Below are 15,939 nucleotides of genomic sequence, written 5' to 3'. Positions count from 1 at the left end.
GCTCCTACCCAAAGGCCTGGTGGAAGAGCTCCGTCTTGCAGGCCCTGCGGAACTGCACTAGGTCCCGCAGGGCCCAGATCTCCTCCGGGAGCTCATTCCACCAGGAAGGAGCCGCCGCCTAGCCTACCTCACAGGGCCGTTGTGAAGACAGGGGGGGCAGGCCGTGTGTGTTGCCTTGAGTTCCCTGAAGGAAGGGCAGGATAAAAATGTGCCAGATAGATCATCACTGGCCCACCTTACCGGGTTGGTGTAAAGATCACAATGTGTGAAGCTTTTGCAAGCGCTGTACAAATGAAACATGTGCAAGCGCTATACAAATGCTAAGTATCATTATTGTTGTTGCCTTTTTTTGTTACTGCAGGGGCAGGCCAAAGCCCCCAAGGGTGTTATCCAGAGATGGGAGCTCCACCCCAGAATCACCTTTGCCCTTGCTGTCCCCACGGAACCGAAAATCTAGCCCTGAGAAAGCTGCGAGTCATGAACTAGAAGATACGTATAGTGAACCACCTAGCCATCCGCTGGGAGAAGGCAAGTTCTTCTGACTTTGGGCCGAGTTTGTTTGTTGCATGCACAGGGTTGCCAACCTCCAGGTGCGTCCTGGAGCTCTCTCAGAACCACAGCTGATCTCCAGACACTAATTCCCCAAGAGAAAACAGCTGCTTTGGAGGGTGGATACTATGGCCTTATACCCTGCTGAGATTCGCCCCCGTCCCCAAACCGCACACTCCCCCCCTCCAAACCTCCAGGAATATCTCAGCCTGAAGTTGGTCACCCCTGTATTTTGGTGTGTGCAGTAGCTAGAGTGCAGGCTAGAATCTGGGACAACTGGGTTGAATCGCTCGCTCAGCCATGGAAACCTGCCAGGTGACCTTGGGCCTATCACAACCTCTCATGCTAACTTACCCTCCCTCACAAGGCTGTTGTGGGGATTGTGGAGGAGGGGGGGAAGATTTGGAAAAGCCACTTTGGGTTCCCTATCAGGGAGAAAAGCAGGTTATAAATAAAAAAGGGACATAAACCTATATCAGGCACCGGTCGAGTCATCAGAACTACAGACGAATCCTCCTTTCCTGAAAAGTGTATTTCACGAGCCTCCTTATATGAGATACGCTGCAAATTGCAGTTTCCAGCAAGTATATACCAAATGAGAACATAAGAAGCGCCCTGCAGAATCAGACCTGGGGTCCTTCTAGTCCAGCATCCTGTCTCACACAGTGGCCAACCAGTTCCTCTGGAGGGCCAACAACGGGGCATAGAGGCCGAGGCCTTCCCCTGATGCTGCCTCCTGGCTCTGGGATTCAGAACCTGACTGCCTCTAAATATGGAGGCTCCCTTTAGTCACCATGGCTACTAGCCACTGATAGACCTATCCTCCATGAATCTAATTGCCTTTTAAAGCTGCTTATGCCTGTGGCCATCACTGCATCCTCGGGCAGCAAATTTCACATTTTAATCACTTTCTCTGTAAAGTAGTATTTCCTTCGGTCCATCCTGAACCTACTGCCCATCGGCTTCATTGGATGCCCTCAGGTTCTAGTATTTTGGGAGAGGAAGAGCAAGTTCTCTTTGTCCACTCTCTCCACCCTGTGCATAATTTTATAAACCTCTCTCCTGTCCTCCCTTAGTAATCTCTTCTAGATTGAAAACTCCCAGACTCTTCAACCTTTGCCCATAGGGAAGGTGCTCCGATCCCCTAATTATCTTTGTTGCCCTCTTCTGTACTTTTTCCAGCTCTGCAATGTCCTTTTGGAGATACAGTGACCAGAACTGTACACAGTGTTCCAAATGTGGCTCCATCATAGAACTAAATGAAACATCTGTGCATATGTTAGAATTTGCATGCAGGTTTCTGATAAATTCCTACCAGGAAATTGCCTTCCCTGTTGTAATATGTGAAGCAGTGTCAACAACAGAAGACCAAGATCGGCTATTGTCTGACCCACCCTAGCCAGAGGGCCCTATCCTATAGAAAACAATACTTCTTCACAGGACTTCTGCATACCTCCCCGGTTTGCTTCAAAAATGTATCCCCAGAGGTGTTTGGGTATGGCTGGGGAAGTTGCTTCCTGTGGATGGCTTGTGCCAAACTGCAGGTAAGGGAATTTCTCAGCTGCGGTTTCATGGGGAAATGCATCCCTTCTAGGGTTGCCAGCCTCCAGGTGGGGCCTGGGGATCTCATAAGAACATAGTGGATGGCTTGTGCCAAACTGCAGGTAAGGGAATTTCTCAGCTGCGGTTCCGTGGAGAAATGCATCCCTTCTAGGGTTGCCAGCCTCCAGGTGGGGCCTGGGGATCTCCCGCTTTTACAACTGATCTCCAGCTGACAGAGATCAGCTCCCCAGGAGAAAACAGCTGCTTCGGAGTGGAGGGTGGACTCCATGCTGAGGCCCCTCCCCAAACCCCACCCTCTCCCGGATCCATCCCCAAAGTCTCCAGGTATTTCCAACCCAGAGCTGGCAACCCTAATCCCTTCAAAAGGAGGCTTGGTGTCTTGGTGGGACACACAAATCAAGAACGAGAGATTTGTGCTCCCCGTTTTTAAAGTGACTTCCTTTATCCTTATACCAAGGGGACAAAACCGCATGGGATGCGATGGAGAAGCTCTGCTTGGATCCCCAGATGTTACATGAACTGCATGCAAGCAGCTGCAGAAGGAGGGATGGATCAGGGCCATAGCACAGGGGAATGGGAAATTGCCTTTTCCTCTGTTTCTTTGATTAGAAGCCAACTGGCTCACTGGAAGAGCCTTTGTTTTGCATACTGTAGGTCCCAGGTTCAATCCCTGGCATCTCCAGCTAAAAGGGCCAGGGAGTGGGTGATGTGTAAGACTTCAGCCTGAGACCCTGGAGAGCCGCTGCCAGTCTGAGTAGACAATACCGACCTTGATGGACAGATGGTCTGTTTCAGTATAAGGCAGCTTCATGTGCTCATGTGTGTGAGGGCTCTTTTTGTAGCAGGAACTCCTTTGCATATTAGGCCACACCCCCTAATGTAGCCAATCCTCCAAGAGCTTACAGAGCTCTTCTTACAGGAGCTACTGTAAGCTCTTGGAGGATTGGCTACATTAGGGGTGTGTCGCTTAATATGCAAATGAGTACCTGCTACAAATAGAGCCCTCACTTAAACCCCACCTTAAGCTTCCAGGTGAAAAAAAAAAGACAGGCACAGTATTGCTACCGGTCTTTTTCCCAATCAGCCCCACCAGAGGAGGGGGCATTTCCGATCAAGCCAATGGCATTGGGGGTGGAAGAATTAAATTCTCCCTTTGCCCTTGTCACGATCTCTCCCCACCTGCCCAGAGCTGGGGATCTGAACACATGAAATTTGACCCAGAGTAAGGAAACAGGAAAGCTTACTCACTCATACTAGACGCACTTCTCATCGGTGGTGGAAAGTGCTGCCAAGTCGTAGCCAACTTACGGTAACCTCTGTAGGGTTTTCTGAGCAAGAGTTGTTCAAAGGTGTTTTGCCATCACCTGCCTCCGCATAGCAGCCCTGGGCTTCCTTGATGGTCTCTGGTCCAAACACTGACTAGGGCTGACCCTGCTTCACTTCCAAGATGTGACAAGGTCAGGCTAGCCTGGGCCATAGAGGCCAGGGTCCACACATCACGACTAGCCTAATAAACCAGAGAATTGTGCATCCCTATTTCTTCCTGTTCCACATTACTTCCATTTGTTGCAGGAAAAGAGGCAGACGGCTTTTGCAAAGGATTCATCTATCAGCAGCAATGAACTTTGCTTGCTAAATGGCATTTATTTATTCTCTTTTCAGGACTGGCACACAAAGCAGTGAAGCAGCAATTAAAAGCAAACACAAATACTAATTAAAATGAAATTGCGTCTGGGCTTTTGTTGATTGGATACAGGCCAACGTACTTCTGAAGGCCTGGTGCTACAAAGGCCTATTTTGGATTGGGAGGGGCCGTGGCTCAGTGATAGAGCCTCTGCTTGGCATGCAGAAGGTCCCCAGTTCAATCCCCGGCATCTCCGGTTAAAATGACCAGGCAGCAGATGATGGGGCTCTTTTTGTAGCAGGTACTCATTTGCATATTAAGCGACACACCCCTAATGTAGCCAATCCTCCAAGAGCTTACAGTAGCTCCTGTAAGAAGAGCTCTGTAAGCTCTTGGAGGATTGGCTACATTAGGGGTGTGTCGCTTAATATGCAAATGAGTACCTGCTACAAATAGAGCCCTCACTTAAACCCCACCTTAAGCTTCCAGGTGAAAAAAAAAAGACAGGCACAGTATTGCTACCGGTCTTTTTCCCAATCAGCCCCACCAGAGGAGGGGGCATTTCCGATCAAGCCAATGGCATTGGGGGTGGAAGAATTAAATTCTCCCTTTGCCCTTGTCACGATCTCTCCCCACCTGCCCAGAGCTGGGGATCTGAACACATGAAATTTGACCCAGAGTAAGGAAACAGGAAAGCTTACTCACTCATACTAGACGCACTTCTCATCGGTGGTGGAAAGTGCTGCCAAGTCGTAGCCAACTTACGGTAACCTCTGTAGGGTTTTCTGAGCAAGAGTTGTTCAAAGGTGTTTTGCCATCACCTGCCTCTGCATAGCAACCCTGGGCTTCCTTGATGGTCTCCGGTCCAAACACTGACTAGGGCTGACCCTGCTTCACTTCCAAGATGTGGCAAGGTCAGGCTAGCCTGGGCCATAGAGGCCAGGGCCCACACATCACTACTAGCCTAATAAACCAGAGAATTGTGCATCCCTATTTCTTCCTGTTCCACATTACTTCCATTTGTTGCAGGAAAACAGGCAGACGGCTTTTGCAAAGGATTCATCTATCAGCAGCAATGAACTTTGCTTGCTAAATGGCATTTATTTATTCTCTTTTCAGCCATCTCTTCAGCCGAAAGGACTGGCACGCGAAGCAGTGAAGCAGCAATTAAAAACAAACACAAATACTAATTAAAATGAAATTGCATCTGGGCTTTTGTTGACTGGATACAGGCCAACGTACTTCTGAAGGCCTGGTGCTACAAAGGCCTATTTTTATTTATTTATTTATCCTTCAATTTGTATACCGCTCACCCCCTAAGGGCTCTGAGTGGTTCACATATTCAAATACAATCAATCCTTACCTAGGGCCACACACATACATTGGGGAGGTGACTAGCCTAACAGGTCTCCACCTACAGCAGTAGACAATACTGACTTTGATGGACCAATAGTCTGATTCAGCTTCATGGGTTCTTGTGGACTGCATCACTACACCAGTCTGGTCCATCCCCGTGTAACTTGCAAATGTCAAATGGGGCTGAAGCTCAGTGGTAGAGCAGCTCTGATTTGCATGCAGAATATCCCAGGTTTGATCCTTCCCAACTCCAGTTAAAAGGATCAGGTAGCAGGTGAGGTCAAAGACTTCCACCTGAAACCTTGCAGAGCCACTGCCAGTCAGACAAAACTGACCTTGACATACCAGTGCACTGAGCGCAACATCATGTGTCCGTGTGTACTGAATTCCTGGCATTAAAATACACACACACCCCCTCTGGAAGTGTCCTTGAAGCATAAAACCTGAAACCCTGGAATATTCTGAGCTTAAAACTGTTGTCCATCTTGCAGATCACTTTCCAAGACAGAGAAGATCTCCAGGTATCAGGATGTCTCCAAACACCATTTTCCATGGAGAATATGTTCCAGAGATGGTAAGAGTATCCAGGACTAACCTGTCCTCACTGATCTTTCCCCCTCAAGTTTAGTTCTGGGCCTTCTACTGAAAGCTTTCCTGATCCTGAGCAATGGATCAACAGAACAGAATTAGAAGGAGACATATACACACGTGAACCTGTTATGGACACACTTTCCGTACAGCAGAGAAAGAGTTAAGCACTCCCACTCGCCCCCGTTTCCACTGCAAAATGTCCCCACTCAGAGGTTGCTTTGAAATGGGTACAAGTCATTTGTCCCCTATCTGACGGGACAATTTGAGGGCAAACACCAGTTAAAAGTCCTGTAAAATACTGTGCCGATTACAGACGGTGTTGTGCCCAGGGCTATTTTTGGGCAGGAACGCACAGGAATGGAGTTCCGGCTGGCTCCAGAGTTGGCCACGCCCAGCAGGAACTCATTAGCATAATAGGCCACACCCAACAGCAGAAACTCATTAGGATTGGCTACGTTAGGGGTGTGTGGCCTAACATGCAAAGGAGTTCCTGCTACAAAAAAAGCCCTGGGTTTTGACAACAAACAGGGTAAACAGAAAAAGAAGCAAAAGGTGGGTGTGGCTGGATGACTACACTTTTGGCAACATGGGGGTGTGGCCTAATATGCTAATGAGTGGTGTCATTGGGGGTGTGGCCTAATATGTTAATGAGTTTCTGATGTTTATGCTAATGAGTTCCTCCTGGGCTTTTTCTACAAAAAGAGCCCTGGTTGTGCCTATTAATGCAATGGTCAGCTGGCGCTGGGGGAGAGTTCAGTGTTCTTCGGACTCATTGCATTAATATTTGATTTTTTAAAAAAATAGTAAGTTTCTAGTCCTTAAGCCTTCAAAGCAGAGACCCGGAATGGTGTGAAGCCGTGCTTGCAGGGGAGGGCCAGGCAGGATTTCTGTGGTCCCGTATTACTCTCCTGCAAATGGGTGCATGGTCAGGAATGGGTTTAAATTGCTTAGAGCAAAGCCAAAGACCTTTACTCTGGATGGAACCCACAATCTGGTGTCACACAAGAAGGTTGCCAGCCTCCAGGTGGGGCCTGGTGATCCTCCAGAATTACAACTGATCTCTTGACTACAAAGGTCAGTTCCCCTGGAGAAAAGCTCTGCTCCAGAGGGGGGACTCTGTGGCATTACACTGTGCTGAGGTCCCTCCCATGCCCACCCTCCCCAGGCTCCACCCCCAGACCTCCAGGAATTTCCCAACCTACCATTGGCAACCCAGCCTCCCAGAGATCTTCAGCATGGTTTTGCCACTTCCTTGAGCTGCTTTCTTATATCAGATCCTCCAGACTCTGCAAACGTATCATAATAAAATTAACATACTCCTCTTTCCCCCACCTCTTTTCTCTTCTCGAGGCTTCTCAGAGGATAGCAAACCAGCTGCATGGAACAGTTGCCTTATTGAGTCCCGGCTCCAGGTCCAGCTCTCAGGATAGAGACTGTGCAGGAAATGCGAGCCCGCCCCCTGCGAGCAAAACTCCGCCCTCCCCTCAGCTGGCTCCAAGTCCCACCTTTGAAGTGTAAGTAAGAACGGATACCAGAAGAGTATGGAGTAGAGTTCCCAACTTCAAGTATAGGCTAATGGGGTCTGAACTTGTTGAGACTGATAGGGGGAAAGATCTAAAGGTCATAGTGGGTAGCTCAATGAAGGTGTCCAGTGTGCTGCAGCAGTGAAAAAGGCAAACTTTATGTTAGGGATCAGGGGTCATTTCCTGCAGGAGCGCACAGGAGTGGAGCTCCGGCAGTAAAGAGCCCAGGGGGCAGGCACATGCAACAAGCCCCACCCCTGCTCCCAGCAGCCCTCAGTCAGAGCAAGAAGCAGCCAGGTATGTTGCAGAGCTCCCCCCGGCCCCCCGGTTCAAAACAGTCCAGTGGCACCTTTAAGACCAAGTTTTATTCAGGTACAAACTCTCCCTCCTCTGCAAGGGCAGATCTGCACATTCCTTCCCCCCCCCCCCAATAGCTAGCAATCCAAAACAGTCCAGTGGAGCCTGAGCGGTGGGTGTTGCCGTCTGACACAGTTCCGGTGATGTCAGGGGGCGTGGCGTATGCAAATAAGTGATGCTAATGAGTGATGCTAATGAGCTCCTGCACGTCTTTTTCTACGAAATGACCCCTGTTAGGGATCATTAGGAAAGGGATTGAAAATAACACGGCCAATATTGTAATGCCCCTGTATAGATCTGTACTGTGGCTTCATTTGGAATACTGTGTACCGTTCTGGTCACCATATCTCAAAAAGGACATTGCAGACTACAGGGGAGGGCAACCAAGATGATTAGGGGGTATGAGCACCCTGCCTACGAGGAAAGGCTGAAGAGTCTGGGAATTTCAATTTAAATTTTTCTTCCTTTCCCCAAAATACTAGAACGAGGGGATCCAATGAAGCTGATGGGCAGTAGGTTCAGGACAGACAAAAGGGAATACTTCTTTACACAGCGTGAGCGATTAAGAAGTGGAACTCGCTGCCAGAGGGTGCAGTGATGGCCACAGGAATAAACAGCTTTAAATGGGGATTCAACAGATTCCTGGAGGACAAGTCTATCAATGGCTACTAGCCATGGTGACTGAGGGGAACATCCTCATTCAGATCACATTAATGAGTCTTAATTTATAAATTTGAAAACTCAGTTTTAAAGTTTAGAATTTAAATTTACTTTACGACTCAGACATTTCTGTATGGCCAAATCAATCTTGTGACAACTTGAGTTAAGTTATAGGCCTGATATATCCTTGGAATGGTTTACCACGCGACTATCTATTTTCTAATGTCTATTGGATTGTATTAATATTGGGAATTGCTTCTAATATTGTATGCCAATAAAAGGTATTTGACTTTGAAATTTGACACCAAACCTCTCAGTCCCAGTGCCAAGAGGCAACATCAGGGGAAGGCCTTGGCCTCTCTGCCCTGTTGTTGTCCCTCCAGAGGAACTGCTTGGCCACTGTGTGAGACGGGATGCTGGACTAGATGGACCACTGGTCTGACCCAGCAGGACTCTTCTTAGGCTCTTGTGAAGGCCTCGGCCTCTCTGCCCTGTTGTTTTCCCTCCAGAGGAGCCGGTTGGCCACTGTGTGAGACAGGATTGCTGGACTAGATGGACCACTGGTCTGATCCAGCAGGGCTCTTCTTATGTTCTTAGAGTTGGGGGAGGGACTGTGTGGTTCAGTGGCAGAACATCTTCTTGGCATGCAGAAGGTCCCAGGTTCCCCGGCAGCTCCAGGTAAAATGACCAGGTAGTAGATGATGCGCAAGACCTCTGACTGTGATCAGTATTGTTTATTCTGACTGCTAGCAAGTCTCCAGAGCCTCAGGTGATCTTTTACAGCCTGTTTCTTTTCACTGGAGATGCTGAAGACTGAACCTGGGACCTTCTTCATACCAACCAGATGCTCTACCATTGAGCCACAGCCCCTGCTCTCAGGCAATAGCTTGACCACCTCAGGGCTTTCTTCAGGCAGATTCCCTTCCCCCATGCTGTGTCCGCGGACCGCCACTAGGGGTCTGCGTGCATAGTCCCTAGCTTGGCTCCACAAACAATAGGGGCCAAGGATCCTTTAGTCCACCTTTAGTCCACCTATAGGAACTTTGGCGGGAGAATTAAACCCTCCAATGAGACTAGGGGTGTGTCTGGGGTGGGTGTATATCATTGGCCCTTGCCGGCCAGTTGGTGTCTTTGGTGTGCATGTCGTAGTCCAGTCCTCCATGCTTAGAAACCACTATTTAACACCCCTCCTCCAAAAAACACTCACTGCAGAGGGAAAGCTGACACCCCAAGTGGAAGAAGGAGGAGGAGGGGAGCGGGAGGGGATTGGATTTATACCCCACCTTTCACTACCCAAAGGAGAGCAGCTTTCAATCTCCTTTCCCTTCCCCTCCCCACAACAGATACCCTGTGAGGTAGCTGGGGCTGAGAGAGCTCTTTCACAAACTGCTCATGAGAGAACAGCTCTGAAAGAAGTGACTGACCCAAGGTGACACCAGCAGCTGCGTGTGGAGGAGTGGGGAATCAAACCCTGTTCTCCCAGGTTAGAGCCCACACTCCTAACCACTACACCAAGCTGGCTCTCACCTTGAGCTATAGGAAAATGATATTTGGTTGGCCGAGGCAGCATATACAAACCTCCTCAAGCCCTCAGAAAGCGACTTGTCTACGTGTTTTTAATAAGTGAGCAAATCTTTGTTTCAGTTATTCAAGAGCAAACAAAATAGACTCCCGGGAACTTATGTCATCCTATGAATCCCTGAAGCTTGCCGCGAGGAAGGAGCAACTCTGCCTCCTCAACCAACACTTCGCCCTCCACCATCTCGGCCTTCGGAAAAACTCCGGAATCCGGGACAGCCCTTTCCCCCACCACTTGTTCGTGGCCAGGGAAGTGGGAGGCAAAACACGGCCGCAGGATGAGTGGGAAGACCAGGCCTCCATCTTGGATCTCCCAGGCGCCGTGGTGTACATGAAGGACCATCATCTGGAGAGCAGGCTCCCGTTCCTGAATCACCAAGAGAAGCTCCGGTATCTCCTGGCACAACAACAAGAGCTGAAGGCCAGAATGGAGGTCAGCTTCGGCCCTTCCCAAGACAGATCCCCCTCCCCATCCGTGGCAGCACACAAGCCATGCAAAAAGGAAAAGCTGTCTTGGGAAGATCCTGCCGATGGGGCCAAAGAGAAACGTATCCTGACTCACAGCGAAGACCTGGAGCAAACAGAAAAGGCAGAGGCCATGAGGGAGTATCTCACCACCGAAGCACCCCTGGACCTATCGGATTATGGAAGAGGAAGGGAGAACCAGAAGGGGGCTATATGGCGACAACTCCCCATGAAACAGGAGGCTGAGAGTCCCAGCCGAGAGCTGCGAGGAAGCCCTACTCTTCAGAAGACTTGCTCCTCCAGCCAGCCCCAAGTAGTGAGGCTTCTCCAGGAGAGCAAAGAGTCAGAGAAGCTCGTTAGCAAAGCCGAAGAGGACATAGCAGCATCTTTGGTAAGAAAAATGTATATTTTGTTAGGCTTCTTCTGCGCTGTCCCCTTCCTCCATGTAGATTTGCTATTTTTCCCACCTTTATGCCACTTTTAGAATGCTGTCCTGCGTTTGTCCCTCCTAGCAGCCCCGTAAGTTAGGTTGCTAGTAGCTCATGTTATTTCTTGCAGCGGCAATGCACATTGAGGGCTTTTCTGCATTCTCCGTTCCCTGGCTTGTCAAGTCCTGTCTGTTCTGCATGTGTTTTGCTCCCCCTGGTGGTCAGTTCGCTATCAGACAGGTTTATGTCCAGCGTATCTCCCTAGAGATTTAAACTGCAGGTTCTTATGCTGGAAATAAACCGGTGTGATATTGAATCGACCACTAGAGAGAGCAAATCATGGGCAGAACAGGGGAAAAAACCCTCCAAAGAAACAGGAACTTACAAGCGAGGAAAATGAGAGTGTGGGAAAACTCGTACATTCAGTACATGGCGTGCTTGTAATTTACACATGGAATTCACTGCCACAGGAAGTGATGGCAGCTACAAGCATAGACAACTTCAAGAGGGGATTGGATAAACATATGGAGCAGAGGTCCATCAGTGGCTATTAGCGACAAGGGATAGATGGAACACTCTGTCTGGGCAGTGATGCTCTGTATTCTTGGTTGGGGGGCAACAGTGGGAGGGCTTCTGGAGTTCTGGTGCCCACTGGTGGAGCTCCTGATGGCCCCTGGGGTTTGGCCACTGTGTGCCGCAGAGTGTTGGACGGGATGGGCTCTTGGCCTGATCCAACCTGGGCTTCTCTTATGTTATTAAGTTCTTAAGGGGTTTCAGCCTTTTCTTCATGCCATTTTCCTAAAATAGCCCCTGGTGGGCCATGCTATCGTGTTCGCAGGGATATGCTTGGATTTCCTCAGCAGGTTTTGTTATCACACTAGGCCCCATTATAGTGTTTATATAGGGTTAAAAAGTAAAGGTTCCCTTGCTCGAAAGCCAGTCGAATCTGACTCTAGGGTTGCGGTGCTCATCTCCGTTTCAAAGCCGAAGAGCCAGCGCTGTCCGAAGACGTTTCCGAGGTCATGTGGCCGGCATGACTAAACACCAAGGTGCACGGAACGCTGTTACCTTCCCACCGAAGTGGTACCTATTTATCTACTTGCAATTTCTTGCTTTCGAACTGCTAGGTTGGCAGGAGCTGGAACGAGAGATGGGAGCTCACTCCGTCATGCGGCACACTCGGGTCTCGAACTGCTGAACTACCAACCTTCCACAGCCTTCAGTTCAGCGTCTTAACCACTTGAGCCACCGCAGCTCTTATATAGGGTTGCCTATCCACTATTACAATTGATCTCCAGACAGCCAAAATCAGTTTCCCTGGAGAAAATGGCTACTTTGGAAGGTGGACTCTATAACATTATATCCCATTGAAGCCCCTTCCTTCCCTCAGCCCCGCCCTCCCCAGGCTCCATCCCCCAAAATCTCCAGGTATTTCCCAACCCAGAGCTGACAAGCCTATTTATATGGGATGGGAACATGCAACATGTCTTGCTGGAGATCATTCTGACAGATGAGTCCATTTTGATGTCCTGCAGATCTCTGTGGTACAAGAATTTCCCATCTCCAAGATGACTTCAAGCGATCTGGCTGCTGATCTAGACACAAAGATGCCTTTTGGCACAGAGAAACTAGAAACAGATGAACCAGGTAAACAAATGCATCTCTGCTTCCATTTCATTTGTTAATGTTTGTAGCCCAGGGAATGGTCCAAAGGCACATGATACATCAGCCTTGCTGAAGCTAAGCAGCCTGGTTTAAGTCAATCTGCCTACATCTGCAGTGCCTCCTGGGAATTATACATATTCTTCCTTGGGTCTGAAGGGGAAAAAATGTGGGGTATAAATGTAACCAATGAAAAATTAGCGGCACTTTCAGGTGAGTGGAAGACCAGGTCAGGAAGTCACAGGAAGCAATTCATCAGTAGATCTGGCCCCAATTGTCCATATCCTGAGTCCATCCAGGTTGGACTACTGCAAATGTGCTCCACATCAGGGCTGCCCTTGAAAGCTGTCCAGAAGGTTCAATTGGTCCATATCAAAATGGGGGGGGGGGGGGAATGCTTGCAAGCGTGAGCTCTAGGTACCGTATCTCACCAGCATGCCAGTCTTTATAGGCAAGATTTCCACCGGCTACCAGTCTGCTTCTGGCTCAGTGCCCATAAGAAGATATCTGAAGAAGTGAACAGTGACTCATGAAAGCTCATCCCCTGCCAGAAATTTTATTAGACCGATTCCCCACAAGCAGCTGCGCCGCCCTCCCTCTTCCCTTTCCCCTAATTGTATTAGTCAGTTTCCCACTACGTGCTGCACGGCCGCATTTTGACCCGCAGCATCCCCCCAATTTCCCCCCTGTCTTCCAGATCCTTGTTTTTTGAGATCGAGAAGACGCGCGGAAAATCGGGGAATGCTGCGGGTCAAAATGCGGCCGCGCAGCAAGTAGTGGGAAATTGACGAATACAATCGGGGGAAGCGAAGAGCGAGGGCGGCGCAGCTGGTTGTGGGAAATCGGTCCAAGTCTTTAAGGTGCTCCTGGACTCTTGCTCTTTTCTACCGCTACAGACAGACTAGCACAGCTGCCCATCTTGACCTGTCTCCATTCCTGTGAAGAGAGGGAGTTCCACTTAGAGCCTCTAAGCCTTGTCTCTTAAGGAGGCAGGTTCTATATACTACACCAGCAAACAATAATGCTGGGCAGGCCCAGGGCTCTTTTGGGGCAGGAACGCACAGGAATGGAGTTCCAGCTGGCTCCCGAGTTGGCCACGCCCAGCAGGAACTCATTAGCATAATAGGCCACACCCAACAGCAGGAACTCATTAGGATTGGCTACATTAGGGGTGTGTGGCCTAACATGCAAAGGAGTTCTTGCTACAAAAAAAGGCCCTGGGTTTTGACAATAAACAAAGTAAACAGAATAAGAAGCAAAAGGTGGGTGTGGCTGGATAACCGCACTTCTGGTAACATGGGGGTGTGGCCTAATATGCTATTGAGCTGTGCTGTCAGGGGTGTGATCTAATATGCTAATGAGTTTCTGCTGTTGGGTGTGGCCTATTATGCTAATGGGTTCCTGCTGGGCTTTTTTTAACAAAAGACGCCCTGGCCAGGCCTGTTCATTCACTTCATTTCTGCTCTGCCTTTCTCTCCAGTGGGGGACGGAAAGCAGCTCACGTTGTTTCCCTCCCCTCCGTTTTATCCTCCCGACAACACTGTGAGGCAGGTTAGGCTGAGAGCGTGTGACTGGCCCAAGGTCACCCAGCAAGCTTCCACGGCGGAGTAGGGATTTGAACCTGGGTCTCTCAGACGATCTGAGTCCAAAACTCCAGCCTCTGCACCACGCGGGGCTCTGTAGCACACGTTGGTTCCTGCATCACCGCTGTGATGGCACCAATGGAAGGACAATGAACTGCTGCAGGCCAGAGGAGCTAGCGCTAGACCCTGTTCACGGCCCCTTGTAGGCCCTGTACAAACCTCCTCTTGCCAGGAACACTTCTGCTGAAAGACCTGAGCTCAGCCATTGCTTCAGTCTAGTTTGGTGGCTGCTGTCTGCTGGCTGAGAAGGTCCAGGATCTCTGCCGACCCGCCTCTCAGCTGGCACCCTGGCTTGCCTTCGCTCTCCACCTTCTTTGCTTTCTCCTCCCTTGCCTGCCTTACATCAGTCTTCCATCGCCCTTGGGTTATCCCCCAATTAGCATTTGGGGTGCTGGTTTGTCTAGTTCTCACGCCTCAGCCGGATCCACTGGTTTGCTCGGTTGAATTCCAGAGATCGCAGGCTGCCACAAGGCCTGCTTCAGACAGGTACCTAGCCCTTCTGCATACCACACACAGTGATGTTGCAGAACAGGCTGCTACAAGACGCGGCGGTATAGCCAGGACCAGTTGCCGGGCCCAGCCACCTGAGCAATGGCTGGGGGAGGTATAATGAGAAAGGTGTCGATCCACTGCAGGGGCTGCGTCCATTTCTAGCTGTCAGCAGCTTTGCCATGGGGCCTTGGCTTGGGCCTAGCCGGTGGCAGCGTGGGCCCTGAAGGGTTTGCCTCTCTCGGGGTGACAAAGGGCCTTGAATTGGCCATGCCATTTGCTTGGTGGTGGGAAGTGCCATCAGGTTGCAGCCAACCAAGCCCTGTGAGGAAAGGCTGAGGGACTTGGGAATGTTTAGCCTGGAGAAGAGGAGGCTGAGGGGGGACAGGATGGCTCTCTTGATGTATCTGAAGGGTTGTCACTGAGAGGAGGGCGGGGAGCTGTTCCTGTTGGCAGCAGAGGAGAGGACTCAAAATAATGGGTTTAATTTAAGGGCGGGAAGGTATCAGCCGGATATTAGGAGAAACTTTTTTACAGTCAGAGTTGTGCAACAGTGGAATTGGCTGCTGGACAGACGCTTGTCCAGGATGCTCTAGGCCAGTGGTGGCGAACCCATGGCACGCGTGCCAGAGTGTTGGGTGTTACAAGTTAAAAACACTTCAGTATTTTCAGGGTTAATGATGTTTGTTAAGTCACATGTTTGTTTGTAACCAATCTGTTTAGACAATAGGAAGCCCGGGAATTTTCTCCCTGATCTAGGGATTTGATTGGGACTAAAGTGTCAAGGTGTATTACCATTTTATGGCTTCTCTTCCCATCTCTGTCTTCTTTGTTCTGACTAGAGAAGGAGACGCCATTCCGGCTCTTTAGATGTAAGGATGTAGGCAAATTAAGCTCTTTATTATTTTCTATCCTGTGTACCCTTTTCCCATGTTAGGTTTATAGTAAACTTTTATATTTTAAATACACACCATGGACTCCGTCTCTTAATACTCTGCTGACTAACCTCAAAAAGAATCCCATCACAGAGGCAGCAGTCAGAGCCCTCTCAGTGGGCACGCGTGCCATCGCCCCAGCCAGGCCCAGACTGTCATTAAAGTGTGGAATTTATTTATTTATTTATTTTATTATTTATATTTCTATCCCGCCCTCCCCGTAGGCTCAGGGCGGCTTACAAGTCATATTACCAAGTCATAACATAACATAAAACAATACATACAATTAAGATTTTTAAAACCAGTTATAATCATAGAAAAATATATTCAATACTCCTCGCATAAAAACCAAGATGGCTATCTCTTGAAATCTCATTCAAGTGCTCAAACTCCAGATTACCCTGTACCCAGATTCTAGTGCGTTGATGGTGCCATGGCGTTGGTGGTACCATGGCAGTGGTGGCTCCTATTCGAACGCCTGGCGGAAGAGCTCCGTCTTACAGGCTCTGCGGAACT

The 15,939-nt window shown here is 49.4% G+C and overlaps 1 protein-coding gene across 1 annotated transcript in view; it reads left to right on the top strand.

Annotated features, from left to right (window-relative positions):
- The window catches only part of RBBP8NL (RBBP8 N-terminal like), a gene marked incomplete at its 3' end in the record, with an annotated part of 36,887 nt that overhangs the window by 15,393 nt on the left and 5,555 nt on the right, over positions 1–15,939 (top strand). Inside the window, exons 6-10 of the mRNA XM_015406471.1 lie at positions 362–498; positions 5,584–5,666; positions 7,034–7,197; positions 9,868–10,657; positions 12,230–12,341. Of these exons, the coding sequence (XP_015261957.1) occupies positions 362–498; positions 5,584–5,666; positions 7,034–7,197; positions 9,868–10,657; positions 12,230–12,341 (1,286 nt within the window). The remainder of the gene's footprint in view (positions 1–361; positions 499–5,583; positions 5,667–7,033; positions 7,198–9,867; positions 10,658–12,229; positions 12,342–15,939) is intronic.

Source organism: Gekko japonicus, unplaced genomic scaffold (assembly GCF_001447785.1).
Source record: "Gekko japonicus isolate JY-2015 unplaced genomic scaffold, Gekko_japonicus_V1.1 scaffold4057, whole genome shotgun sequence".
Taxonomy (NCBI): domain Eukaryota; kingdom Metazoa; phylum Chordata; class Lepidosauria; order Squamata; family Gekkonidae; genus Gekko; species Gekko japonicus.
This window is presented reverse-complemented; position numbering and strand designations above follow the sequence as displayed.